The following is a 13,569-nucleotide window of genomic DNA, read 5'->3' on the forward strand; positions in this document are numbered from 1 at the left end:
GCACCAATGAGTCATATTCAACATAATGTTCATTATCATTAAAAATCAATTTATTTTAATATTAATAAGAGTAAAGTTGAAGTGACCTCAAAGTGAAATCTCATATTGCACTTCTTGACGTGAAGGTGTATGCGAATTATAGATGCTTTTCAGTCGTATCTCAATGAGGTTTCAGCTTGAGGTCACTTTAGCACGACTCTATTAATAATTACATAATTTTTTTTTAAAATTAAAATAATAATTTAAACGATCAATCCAACTATTTTAGTGGTTAAAATTATTAAAATTGATTATATTTTTGTAATAATTATCCTTAATTGATTATATTTAAATGATCAATCCATCTATTTTGATAGTTAAAATTATCAAAATTGATTATATTTTTGTAATAATGTTTCATATTGTATGAATAATTAATGATTGACCAGATGACCTAACGTAATATCTAAATCAATCATACAAATGAAAATACAAATAAAAAATAAGAATAAAGTGGAGACGTTACCGACATTTTGGGTCCACCAAGATTCTTTTTGGGAACGGTTCATGGTCGTGTGTAGCAAAATACAGCAAAAACACCCTAGTAGACTGGCATACCATTTCAGGTTCAGTGCCACGTGGCTACTTTGTTGTAAGGTTTACACATTCAAAGTGCTCCACACTGTAATTTTTCTCAGATAAGGCCGTTGCCACGTGACATTAACGCACTGACCAAATTTGCTTTTCTCGGTCTACATTGAGCACTTCAATGCATGATTTTAAAAAATCTAGAAGAAGATGACTCACTTTGAGTCGGCTGACTCAATAAAATTCGTCATAGTCAGCTGTTTCTTATAAATTTTTTTTAATTTTTATTTATTTATGATGACGTGATTGGTCACATTCCAAACCACGAAGGAAAAATTACTTAACACGACATCTTACTAAATACACGTTGACTTTTGCAAACATTTCTTAACTTATCTTAACATGTGTTAATAAAATCTTTATTTCTTAATTCTCCATCGTCCTTTTAAAATGTTAAAGTCAAATTATCAAATCATTAATCTCATCGATTCATGTTCAAATGTCAAGATAACTCATTAATCTCCACAATTGTAAAAGGTTAATCTTTATATTTAGATTACAAGTTGATTTCAATTATGGATTGACAATTTAAATCATCAATCTCAACTGTTGAAAGAAGTACTCAATTAAAAAGAATTTTTTTTAATTAATTTGACTATTAAGTTATCTTTGAAAAGTTAAAAGGTCATTTTGAAAGTAATCCTTTGACGACATTCATTTAATTTTTTTTATCTTATAAAAATATTATAATTCTTTTTTAATATAAATATATATTAATATATAGTATTAGTCAAATTAAATTACTCTGACGAGTCAACAAGGTTTTAAAACTAATCAACATTCCAAAACTCATTTCATTCATTTATATGAAAAAGATAAATTATAAATTTTTAATATAATATATAGGAGAATGTTAACATCCATAATCTTATAGGGACATTAATATTTTTTTTCATAATATTCTTATTTTTATTTAATTTATCATTTAATGAAAAAGATAAGGATATATTAATCATTTTCTTACATAATAAATACTTATCTCTTTTAATAGAAACAAATACAAATTATGTAAAAGACTAACATACTCTTATTTGTTTCTATTAAAAAATAAGAGAGTCGTACTAGAGTGATACAAGATTTATTGTGATTCTCACAATTCTGACATGGACATGCATACATAATTGTAGATGATTTTTACTTGTATCACGAGGTAACACATCTATGATTATGTGCACATCCTATATCAGACTTGTGAGAATCTCAATAAATTATTTTTGTCATTTCAGCATTTTCCAAAATAAAATGAACAGTGATATTATTTGAAAAATAAATATGCTTATCCACTATTAAAACAAAACCTCGTGTTTAAAATAAAACGAGTTGATTCTGACGAGTCAACAAGGTAAGTGACCGAGACGAGACGAGATGAGACGGAATACCGAGTTTAAAACCATGCAGCAGTTCAACTGCAAAGCTCTTGCCCCCACTCACCGCATCTTCTCTGCAACTCAAGATACTTTCTTCACGAATCAAACCAAACTAGGGTTTTCTGAAATTCTTTGTTCAATTTGAAACCAATTCACAGAAGAAGTAGAAGAAGAAGAATTTCTTCTCTGATTTCTTACAACAAACACTTGATGGCTTGCCACACAAATTCATGGACGTTTTCTACTCTCGTTGGAGCATTTCTTGATCTCGCTCTAGCTTATCTCCTTCTCTGCGGATCCACTCTAGCTTTCTTCGTCTCCAATTTCTTATCTTTCTTCGGATTTAATCTTCCTTGTCCTTGTAACGGTCTCTTCGGTGATCCCAACTGTACTATTTGTCTTCAAAAATTGCTTGTCGATTCCCCTACAAGTAAGATTTCCTCTGTTCAAACATCAGTGAAGAACAAATTCCCTTTCGATTCAATCTGGATGAAGGATGATAAAGGGCGGCGTTTGAATGTGAGGTTGTTGAGAGAGAATGATCAACGATGCTGTGATGGGTTTCTAGAAATGGAGGGTGAAGCTTCTTGTAGTTCGTTTTCGGATGCTAGGGCATCGAAGAAGACTGATTTGGTTGGTTTTAGGTCTTCGAGTTCTCCTTCGGTGCGTCGAGGTTTGTCTGATGTTAAGGGAAAGGGAATCTTCTATCAGAGGCCGAGGTCTGGTGCTCTTCGGCGTCGTCGCCGTGCTGTGTTTGATTCTTCGAGGATGATTGGATTTGATGCCTCTAATTCGCCTTTTGGTGGTAGTTTAACAAGGCAAGAAATCACTGAAGAAGAAGAAGATAGCTCGGTGCCTTTGAATTCTGTAGGAGATGAGGTTCAGCGTGAGTACTATTCTCATTTGATTCCTTCCCTCATTCTGCTGAAAATTTAAGTTTTTTGGGGAATTTTTTGTTGTGCTTGTTTATATGAATGGAAATTCGAAAACCATTAGTTATGAATTAAGAGATAATCCTGTGTCAACTTGAAAAAAGAATTGAATGGTTTCTTAACACCTTTTGTTGTGTGTTGGGGTATGAAAAATTTTTTGGTTACAGAATCCGGCATCCTCTAATCACATGGGCCCAATTTACAAAATTACCCTCGTTGGGCCTGACGTGGCAAACGCTAGAGAGTCTATGAGCACTGTGACTAGAAATTCTATGAGCAAAAAATCACTCATTGGGTCTGGAGTGAGTGGAACAGTAGGATTTTTGAAGGGAAGGAATATACCTTCCATCGGATTGTTAGGTCTGTTATGGGGTTAATTTTCATCTTCAAAGAATTTAGAGGATTTTTATTTATAAATTTAAATAATTTTTGTTTAAATGGGATTTGTTATGTGATTCTCGATGTTGTCTACCTTGGTTGCCCTTTCTTTTCCTTTTTATGTTGTCGCGTTGGGTGTTTGTTTTGGCCTCCATTTTTGCTTTACAATAAAATCTTTTATACATTAAAAATAAATAAATTATGAGTTAGTTCAGTAGGTTGTAGGTCAAATCGTGCATGTTGATGATCGAAGTTTAATCCTTGCTTATGTTCTTCTGTTTTTGTAAGATTTCAGATGACGAAGACGCTCCCACTGGCACCGATTTGTGTGGAGGAACCCAAGGAAGCTTTCAATTTAATGAGTTTCTGGTTGAAAGTGAAAACGTGGAGAAAGATATGTTTTCTTCTCCCGAATTAATAAGCTACAATAAACAAGAGTCAGGGTTCGGTCAGAGTGAGACACATACAATTAGAGTATTGGAACAAGCGCTTGAAGAAGAACATTCTGCTCGTGCTGCTCTGTACATGGAATTGGAGAAGGAAAGAAGTGCTGCAGCATCAGCTGCTGATGAAGCAATGGCGATGATATTGCGTCTTCAGAAAGAGAAGGCATCGATAGAAATGGAAGCTCGCCAGTATCAGAGAATGATTGAAGAAAAATCTGCGTATGATTTGGAGGAGATGGACATTCTTAAAGAGATCCTTTTGAGGAGAGAGAGGGAGAAACACGTTTTGGAGAAGGAAGTCGAAGCTTATCGACAGATAATGATGATACATGAAAATGAGCAGTTTGAAGGTGATTTGAATGGTATGGTGGGGATGTCGAAACAAAGGCCTAATTCTTCATTTGACTCAAGTGAGGACACAGGATTGATGCTACATCAGATTAACGGATCCATTGGCAAGAAAGAAATGGTGAAAGATATGGACAAGTCTTCAGATAATATTGCCTTGTCTGGTGAGAAACCAAATTGTGGTCTTCCACATGGGCCCAAGTGCATGAATGAATTCAAAGAAGAATTTCAAGAGAAGGGGATGGTATCCGTGGACAAGCAACCCTCTGCTTCACAAGGTCAGGAGATGAGATTAGAGGTAGATTCTGTGTTTTGTAAATTAAATGGGTTTCAGGAACATAAATTGCTTGAGAAAACTATTATTTTTGTGGATGAAGAACCGGGGGAAAAGGATAATGCTAGAGTATGCCAAGAAATGGCTGTAGAGAATGGCCCAACTCATAGTGAAATGGAAATCAGTTTTCCATGTGATGGTGTAGATTTGGAGAACCATGGGAAAGATGCAGATCAAGGAGGAAGAGATCATCGTGATTTTGTTTTTGAGGCTGAATCAAGTGTTCATGATGTTCATGTTATTGATAATAAATGTAATTTGTGGAAACAAGAAATTGATACTTCTTTGGACAGGTTTGGACAATGTGATCGTCCCAATACAAGCAGGGCAGAAGCTGAGCGAGACATTCACAGAGGGAGTTCAGATGTGAGTAGTGGGTTGGATAAATCTCAAGGAAAAGGTTTACTTTTTGATTTGAGGAGGAATTCAATTTCTACAGTTGATAATGAAAGGTTAAAACTTGAAACTGAAGTTGGATGGCTTAGAGAAAGACTAAGGGTTGTACAAGAGGGAAGAGATAGGCTGAGTTTTTCTGTTGAGCATCGGGAAAGAGAAAATATTCAATTGCAAATTTTGGAGGACATTGCTAGCCAACTTCGGGAAATTCGACAGTTAACGGAACCTGGAAAAGCTGTACGCCAAGCTTCTTTACCCCCTCCAACTTCTAAGGTGCAAACAGTTTCCAATCATCATCATCATTTTGATAACTATAGAATAGTTTTTTCAGAAAAAAAAAGGAATTAGAAACAAGCAATAGAAGGTTGAGAAGATCATCCTATAAGGACACATACTACTATTACCTGAAAAAAAAAAAAAAAAAAAGAAAAGAAAAGAAAAGAAAAGAAAAAGAACTACTGCTTATAATGCAGTTGTTAATCCGTCAATAAGAAATTCCTAATCCCTCTCTTTCATTCCTTACTTTCCTTCTTTCTTTCAAACCTTCTTGCAAACCCGCCCTTTTCTCCTTAGATAACTAGAAAAAGCAGTCTCTAGTTCACTCAGAAAAAACCGATCATTGTCAATCTCAAAAATCTGATTTTCAATATCAAAATATACCAAAATTGGGATTATCTGCTAAGAACTACGGTAGAGCGGTTTATGAATGTCTCCGTGGTGGACTGGATTTTACCAAGGATGATGAAAACGTGAACTCCCAGCCATTTATGCGTTGGAGAGACCGTTTCCTATTTTGTGCCGAAGCAATTTATAAATCACAGGCCGAAACAGGTGAAATCAAAGGACATTAGTTCTAACCACTCATCAGAAGTTACAGACTTCCACCTAATTAGAAAATCTTGAAACATCTTATACCACCAAAAACAAAAAGGTACAGACACTAATGATGACCACCTTTTCATCACACTCCTTGCCATCGAAAATTCTCTTATTTATCTCCTTTCAAATGCTCCAACAGATAGCAAATGGATTAAAACCCTATGTAATCCTCCTAAGCAATCTGAAAGGCGCTGGTGACCAATATTTGAAGAGAAGCACTGAGTTTTCCAATAATTTAATAAATTTAAGTAGATTTATAGGTAAGATGACCATTAAACCACTATTATTGTGTTTAATAGCCTAATAGTTTTTTGTGGGTAGAAGACACAATTCCACTTTGAGAAATTGTTTCTGTTTGTTTGTTTTAGTTAAAAAATAAAGGGTGACACTGCTATATGTATCAGACTCTTTGTTGGGGCTGTATTATTGCGCTAATCTATTTCAACGAGGCCCACATGGGAAAATTGCTAGTTTTTGTTGAATATAGTATTTAATTCTATAATTCTGTTGATTATAAGTTGTAATTCTGTTGATTATAAGTTGTACGGCCTTATATTTATTTGTTCTGTTGATGAAGTTAGATTAATGGAAATATTGGATATTTGTTCTGATTTTATGTTTGGTTTTAAAAATTAGACAAGCTGAACATTTCTTTGGACAAGTGAACTGAACAATTTTCGCCCTCCATCTCAACCAATCAATCAACAAAACCATATTGATAGGGACATCAGCAATCATGACGTATCATCTTTGTGTCATAGTTTAGTTTCAGTGTTTTATTTTTATTATTGTTTGGGAGGGTCTATTTTAGTGATTAGAGTTAGTAGTTAGGCTTAACATATTTGACTAGTCCATTGTCTTAGCATAGATGTTTGGGGATACTTTGGTAACTTTATTGTGTCTTTTTAATAAGTTTATATAGATTCAAAATTTAAGGGAGATGAAGTTATGAAGAATCGGGGTAATTTTTATAATTTTAATATTAAGTTAATGGTAGTTTATGTTTTCTTGTTTGAATGTGGTACATTTAACTTAGTGATGCCATGAAAATCTATGAGGTGATTCCAAGGTAAGTCTATTATTTTTTCTCTTTAGTCTTCTTTTCGTCTATCTACTTCAATCAATTTTTTTTTTGTTTATTGGTGAGAGATCAACCCATCCAAATCATTCTTGGTCCAAGAAACCACTCAAACTTATCCGTGCATCTAAAAACTATCCAAACTCTTTCAAATCTTAGATATGAAATGTAAAGTCCAATCTACAACCTTCAAACCTTTCCTCCCTCAAAACTAACCCTATTTCACACTCTTAAACCTAATTACAACACCTTATTGTAAAATATTGCAATTGTAAAATGTCTTAATTAACCTATTACCCAAACCCTTTTGGGTTTATCCCAAACTTTTACGGTAACCTTATCATACCTAAATCCTTAATCCAAATCCAAACTAGATTCGTACCACGTACTACATCTTCTTTCGTCTCTGTCCTGCATCACATATTCAAAATACTTGGGGTTGGCTATTTGAATCCTTTGCAACAATTTTCTCCCCGTCTATTTATTTTTGTGAGGCTTAGAAGAATCGTCTTTATAAGACACCTTTTTTAGGCCCAATCAAAAATTAGATCTTTGGACGCGTGATCTACACCTTCAATTTTACTTTTTATTATTTTCTACTTCCGAGTTTAGCTTCATTTCTAAACTGAGTATGGTTGGGTAATATTGTGGTACACCTCCAAGTTTTGATGAAAATAGAGATACCCCACCCCCTCTAGAAGTGGGTCTTTCATGATAGACTAACAAAAGATGATGAGGGTTTGTTCTTTACGAAAGCCAGCTTCAGCTTCAGAAGTCAACTTCTGGAAAAAGCAGAAGTCCAGAGTCTGAAAAGCTACATCTAGCAGAAGCTTATTCGTTACAGAAGCACATAAGCCATAAATTGATATTTGTTTGACAGTTTTTTATTGTTGGATTCTAGTAAAATTATCAAAATACCCTTTATATGATAATGCACTTAGAATGCACAAAAAATGATCAGAATACCTTAATAAATATATAATTACACTATATATATATATATATATATATATATATATATATATAGGGAAATGTTCAGCACCCTAAGTTTTACCACACACTTAACAAACGTTTTTTGTCCTACATGGGTTAGAAGTTTTGGAATGAGCTGATTTTTGGTGAGGATGATCTCTATGATTAGAAGATCATCCTCCCCAAAAATCAGCCCATTCCGAAATGTTTAGCCCCATGTTACACGTTGAAAAATCGTGGACCGTCCATTTTTTGTAATCAATTTTGATGGGGTTAGAAGTTTTGGAATGAGCTGATTTTTGGTGAGGATGATCTCCTCACCATAGAGATCATCCTCACCAAAAATCAGCTCATTCCGAAACTTCTAACCCATGTAAGACAAAACGCGTTTGTTAAAGTGTGTGGTAAAACTAAGGGTGGCGAACGGGACCCATATATATATATATATATATATATATATATATATATATATATATATAAAATTTATATTAAAAAATTATAAAAATAATTATTTTCATTTAAATAAATTTATAAATTTTATAATTTTATAATTTTATCGAAATTTCAGTAGAATCTCCTCTTAAAAATGGACATATGAAATTTTCATTATAAAGAAAATGCCTGCATAATACACAATTCAACATCCACATAAAAATGAAGGGTGTTTTGATAATAAAATAGTGATGATGAATTGCTTTTGGTCTTGGTAGTAAAGATGAAGGGTATTTTGGTAAAGATAAAGAGTATTTTGGTGGTAATCTCATTTTGGAAGATGAATAGTATTTTGGAAAAGATGAAGAGTATTTTGGTAATCCCTTTTTGTTTTTTAAAATTAAGTTTGGTTGGAAATTTGATTAAAAATTAAAGGTATTTGGTAAAGATGAATGGTATTTTGGTCATTTTTTTTTGTTTTTTAAGGTTAAGTTTTGTTGGAAATTTGATTAAAGATGAAGGGTATTTTGGTTAATTCTCTTTTGTTTTTAAGGTTAAGTTTGGTTGAAGGTGAAGGGTGTTTTGGTAATTCTCTTTTGTTTTTTAAGGTTAAGTTTGATTGGAAATTTGATTAAAGATGAAGGGTATTTTGGAAGATGAAGGGTATTTTGGTAAAGATGAAGGATATTTTGGTAATCTCCTTTTACTTTTTAAAGTTAAGTTTGATTGGAAATTTGATTAAAGATGAAGGTTATTTTGGTAAAGATAAAGGTATTTTGGTAGTTCTCTTTTATTTTTTAAGGTTAAGTTTGATTGGAAATTGATAAAAGATGAAGGGTATTTTGGTAATTCTTTTTTATATTTTAAGGTTAAGTTTGGTTGAAAATTTGATTAAAGATGAATGGTATTTTGGAAGATGAAGTGTATTTTGGTAAAGATGAAGGATATTTTGGTACTCTCCTTTTATTTTTTAAGGTTAAGTTTGGTTGAAAATTTGATCAAAGATGAAGGGTATTTTGGTAACTACACTTGAGTCGTTTACGTTTTTGGCTTCTCACAAAAGCCATTTGAAGAAACCTCTTTTGAGTGGCTTCCGTTAGGAGCTCCTTTTAGGCTTGAGTTAAAATCTATGGGAACAAAAAAAGTCCAAACGAACATCATTCATCTGACTTTTTTGACTTAAAAGCAAAAAAAACCAGCTCCTGAAGCTCAAACAAACAAGCCCTGAAATGCTCTCTTGTTCAATCTCTTGCAAAAAAATCCTTGAGTTTTCCTTCCTAACCAATTATCTTCAACCTCTTAAATCTCAAGGGTAAAATTTTTGGTGGGTGTATCTCTAATTTTCACCAAAACTGGAGGGGTACCTCAAAATTACCCCAGTTTTTTAGCGGCTTGAAATGTTCGAAGTTAATGTGACAGGAATTAGGAACTCTAGCTGATGAGTTAATGTTCAGAAGTCTGAGGTTAGTTTATTCCATCTTTTGTGTAGTGAGTACATGGTCCTTGAAGGACACTTTCCAGTGCTGTATATAGGCCCAATACCTCATTTACTTTCCTTATTTGACATGGGTATTGTATATCTGAAAATTTGTGCCATTTATCTTCACTAATATGAATGGCCACCCAATTGATCATACAGCAACACAATATTCTGATATGCAAACAAACATGAAGTTGTTGGCTTGTTGTACAACAGAGAAGAAAGACTTGCATCTAAAAGGAGAAAACTAGTTCCTTATGGTGAGAGAAGAAGTCTAGTTTTCCTAAGAGAACAAGAAAAACAAGAGGAAAGGAATAGAAACCCTAGGTTTATTGTTCTGATACCATGCAATGAACTAGGGTTTTATCACATTTTAGAGGGAAATGAGCAGGAATAAAAATACTAGAGAAAGAAAAGGAGAAATGGAGAAAAACAAGTGAGAGAGAGAGAGAGAGATACACACTCCTATATTTTTGAACATCACTCTCTCATTCTAATATGTACTACCTCGAAACAATATTTACAAGAATGCCACTAATAATAGGTAAATAAAAATGAAATGCCAATAAAAACTAGTTGTCTAATGAAATGAAGTATGATTGCACTACAATTGAGAAGTAACCTTGTACGGGTTGGTTGTAAGGTAAGGAATATCAAGTGAGTTTTGAAGCGATCAATAGGTTGAGATAATGAGATAAATTAGATTTTGGGAGAGTGAGTGGTTAAGGTGGTGTTTATTTTTCTTTGATAGGTATTTTGGTGCTGTATGAAAAGTTATCCAAGGACGTTTACCCAAGGCTTTATAAGTGAGTAACAGAAGAAACTTTCTTGACCAACTTGAGGTGGAGTGATGACTTTGGTTTTCTGTTTTTAAATATTCCTGAGCCCTTGGATCAGTGTTTTTAAAACCGGACTGAAAAGATGGTGCAACTGGGTACAACAAGAAATTTTATAATTCTCAGTTCAGTTCTTTAAGAAACATTATTAATCTAAGAACCGTCAATTTTTTTAAAATTGATGGTTCAACTGTGAAAATCGGTTTTGAAAATTTCGAATTTTTTTAAAACGAGATTGACATTGAACTTAGATTCATTATTAGATTTATAATAAATTTTTTATTATCAAATAAATATAGAAACCAACTAAAACTAAAACTCTAATAACTATATTAATAAATAAAATCTGTAAATTTATTAAATTACTTTTATTTTTTAGGAGTCTTTAAATATATATAAAAAAAAAACTTCTTAAATCTTAGCATATAAAAGATCTCCAACGATTTACCTCGATAAAAAAAAAACTCCAATGATATATACTTTTCTAGTTATATTTTTATGGATCTTTAAATAAATAAAGAGAACTTCTTAAATCTTAACATAATAAAAAATCTTCAACATTTTTTTAACATTTTTAGCTTTTTTAATTTTAGTTATCAAATATAAGTTACAAAATGTTTTTTTTTTGTTTATGACGTTTATATTTTATCATTATAATATATATATACATATAAAATTATTTAAATTAATAGAAATCGGTCCGACCTAATTGAACCTCAGTCAGACCCCGTTCCTACCAGTGGAGCAAAATTTCGGTTCGATTATCTGTCTGATTTTTAAAACATTGCCTTGGACAAGCTGACCTCCTAGTTCCTATCTTTTAGTGGTCGAGGTGTTCAACATATTTATTTTTTTCTTTTTTTCAGAGAAGTGGAGGTAATTGTCACTTAGTAAGTGGGACTTGGTTCATCCTAATGGAAATCTGAACAAAGGTCCTTGAAAAGGGTAGCAGAGGTCTAGAGAAGGGGGGGGGGGGGGGGGGGGGGGGTGGTCAGTTAAATTTTGGGAAGAGGAATGGTTATGGTTCTAGCAGCATTGGAAAGTAGTCTGACATTTGCCCAAGGCTTTGTAAGTTGGAAATGGAGGAAGCTTCCTTCACCAAGTTAAGGTGGAGTAATGAGTTTTTGAATTTTCTATTCTATTTATTCAACAAGACTCGTGAAAAAAAAAGAAGAAATATATTGTAAACGGTGCGTAGATATTTTGTTTAATCCAAAATCCGTTTAACCTGTTACAATATTGAGGGTATTTATTATGAATTTTTGTAGCATATATGCCTGTGCATTGATCCATTGAGTCCTTTGGTTCACCAAATTGAATTTCCATGTCAGAGATGTGTATACAGCCAATGCTCAGATGATTCATTTGAAATGTGATTGGTATGAAATTGGTAAATTATCTTAAGAGGACAGCTCAGTATGCTTCAATTACATGTTCTTATTTATATTAGTTCTTTTTTTAATGTCAAGTATTCTTTCTAATCTCTGACATGTAAACTGTAGTGGTCATGTACTAATATATTTCTCTCATCATTAAAATACGTTAATTACTAATCTCTTACCACTTCCTCTTACTTCTCAAGTGGTCGGAAAGCATTGCATTTGATCTTTCAGTACCATTACTTTTCCCATATGTCTTTGATGTGTTAATCCTTTGCTCAATCGATATATATATATATATATCCCCATAAATGAGTTGCTGATTCCAAGATCTTATATTTCTTTAGGTTAGCTCAAAGAAACGTCGTTGCCGAAGTGTATCTTGGGGATTCCATGGAAGTAGCTGAACCAGGTACGGATATTGCGGAGATACTACATTTGAAGTGGTTATTTTGCTTTTTGGATACAGAAAATATTCAAAAACTAACCTTCTTGAAAACCTTCAAACTGAGAGTAGGGCTGCGGTCAGTAATTTTTATGTTATCGTGGGTAACGTTGCATGGTCAAATTCAGCTCAATCTACAAGTGTCTTACCATGATATTGGTACATTCATAATTTCTGCCAACCTTTAAAGACGATGGATCATCACATCTTCATGATCGAAGCCGTCAAAGCAAGCAACCAAGCAGGGAAGATGGTGATGGTGAAGCTGGTGGCTTTGCAGAAGGTACTCAAATGTATTCTATAGACTGTAGGAGTTTATATATATACTCAATTTCCTTCAATAGGCACCTTCTTTAGAATGATCTTTTGTTAAAAAAAAAAAAAAAAAAAAAAATACTAGTTTTAAGGTGTAGTGCATTCTATTCAGTATTTTCTTTTACTGGTTTGTTGTAATCTTCTACAAGTCTCTTGATGTATATAACCTCATCTGTAAATTTGGAATAAAATCCCAATTAGAAATGATTAAAAAAATAAGGAACATAGGGTTAACTCGGTTCCATGAAATCATTGGCTTGATGAGCCGGTCAAGCTTCTGACCTGGCATGGTTGCATTTTCATGCTGACTTGACTGAATTGACTAGTCAAGTTGGTTCTATCAAATAATTGGATGAGTTGCCACAAATTTCAATTAAATCATATTGGGCGAATTTGAAGCGACTAGACCAATTTTAAAATTGTGCTAAAAACTCACTCTCTTTTTTATATTTTCCTAAGTACAATCAAATAGTGGAATTCTCTTTTCTGACAATTTTCGGAGGAATTCGTATTCCATACAATCTCAAACAAAATCCTCACATAATTTTCTGACCAGTATTTTTAAACCGGTCTGTGTCAACTTTCAACATGAACTTTGAACTATGAGTAAGAACCAGAGGTGGGTCCGAGTTTGAAAATCTTGTACACAAAATTGGTTATGATACATAGGAAAATTGATTTCTTGTTTCCCACAATTATATAAAATGTTTTGCCGTTGAACTAGGAACTCAGGCTTATGTAAGAATCAACTTATTTGTTAGTCACTTATTCATTTTACCACATTTTTAATGGTAACGACCTCCATCGTCAGGTTATCTTCAAGTAATCATGTGAAAGTGAGCATAAATCCTCTCATTTCGTGCAATGGATGATGGTGAAGGCTGTTAGTTGAATTCCTACAGTTATGTTCAACTCAAATTCTCCA

The 13,569-nt window shown here is 33.1% G+C and overlaps 1 protein-coding gene across 1 annotated transcript; it reads left to right on the forward strand.

Annotated features, from left to right (window-relative positions):
- The first annotated feature begins 2,034 nt into the window (after positions 1–2,034).
- On the forward strand, positions 2,035–13,347 carry LOC147382739 (uncharacterized). The gene is made up of 4 exons (XM_086427598.1): positions 2,035–2,880; positions 3,600–5,101; positions 12,232–12,296; positions 12,402–13,347. The coding sequence occupies exons 1-3, from the start codon at positions 2,205–2,207 to the stop codon at positions 12,289–12,291; spliced, it is 2,238 nt and encodes a 745-aa protein (XP_086283724.1). The 5' UTR covers positions 2,035–2,204; the 3' UTR covers positions 12,292–12,296; positions 12,402–13,347.
- Positions 13,348–13,569: the final 222 nt, after the last annotated feature.

Source organism: Akebia trifoliata, chromosome 16, assembly GCF_017979445.1.
Source record: "Akebia trifoliata isolate Shusen 1 chromosome 16, ASM1797944v1, whole genome shotgun sequence".
Lineage (NCBI taxonomy): Eukaryota > Viridiplantae > Streptophyta > Magnoliopsida > Ranunculales > Lardizabalaceae > Akebia > Akebia trifoliata.

Excerpts from the sequence above, each read along its gene's own strand:
- LOC147382739 (XM_086427598.1), top strand. The coding sequence starts at position 2,205 with ATGGCTTGCCACACAAATTCATGGACGTTTTCTACTCTCGTTGGAGCA. Across the intron at positions 2,881-3,599 it reads TGTAGGAGATGAGGTTCAGC|ATGACGAAGACGCTCCCACT; the intron begins GTGAGTACTATT and ends GTAAGATTTCAG. Across the intron at positions 5,102-12,231 it reads TACCCCCTCCAACTTCTAAG|GTTAGCTCAAAGAAACGTCG; the intron begins GTGCAAACAGTT and ends ATATTTCTTTAG.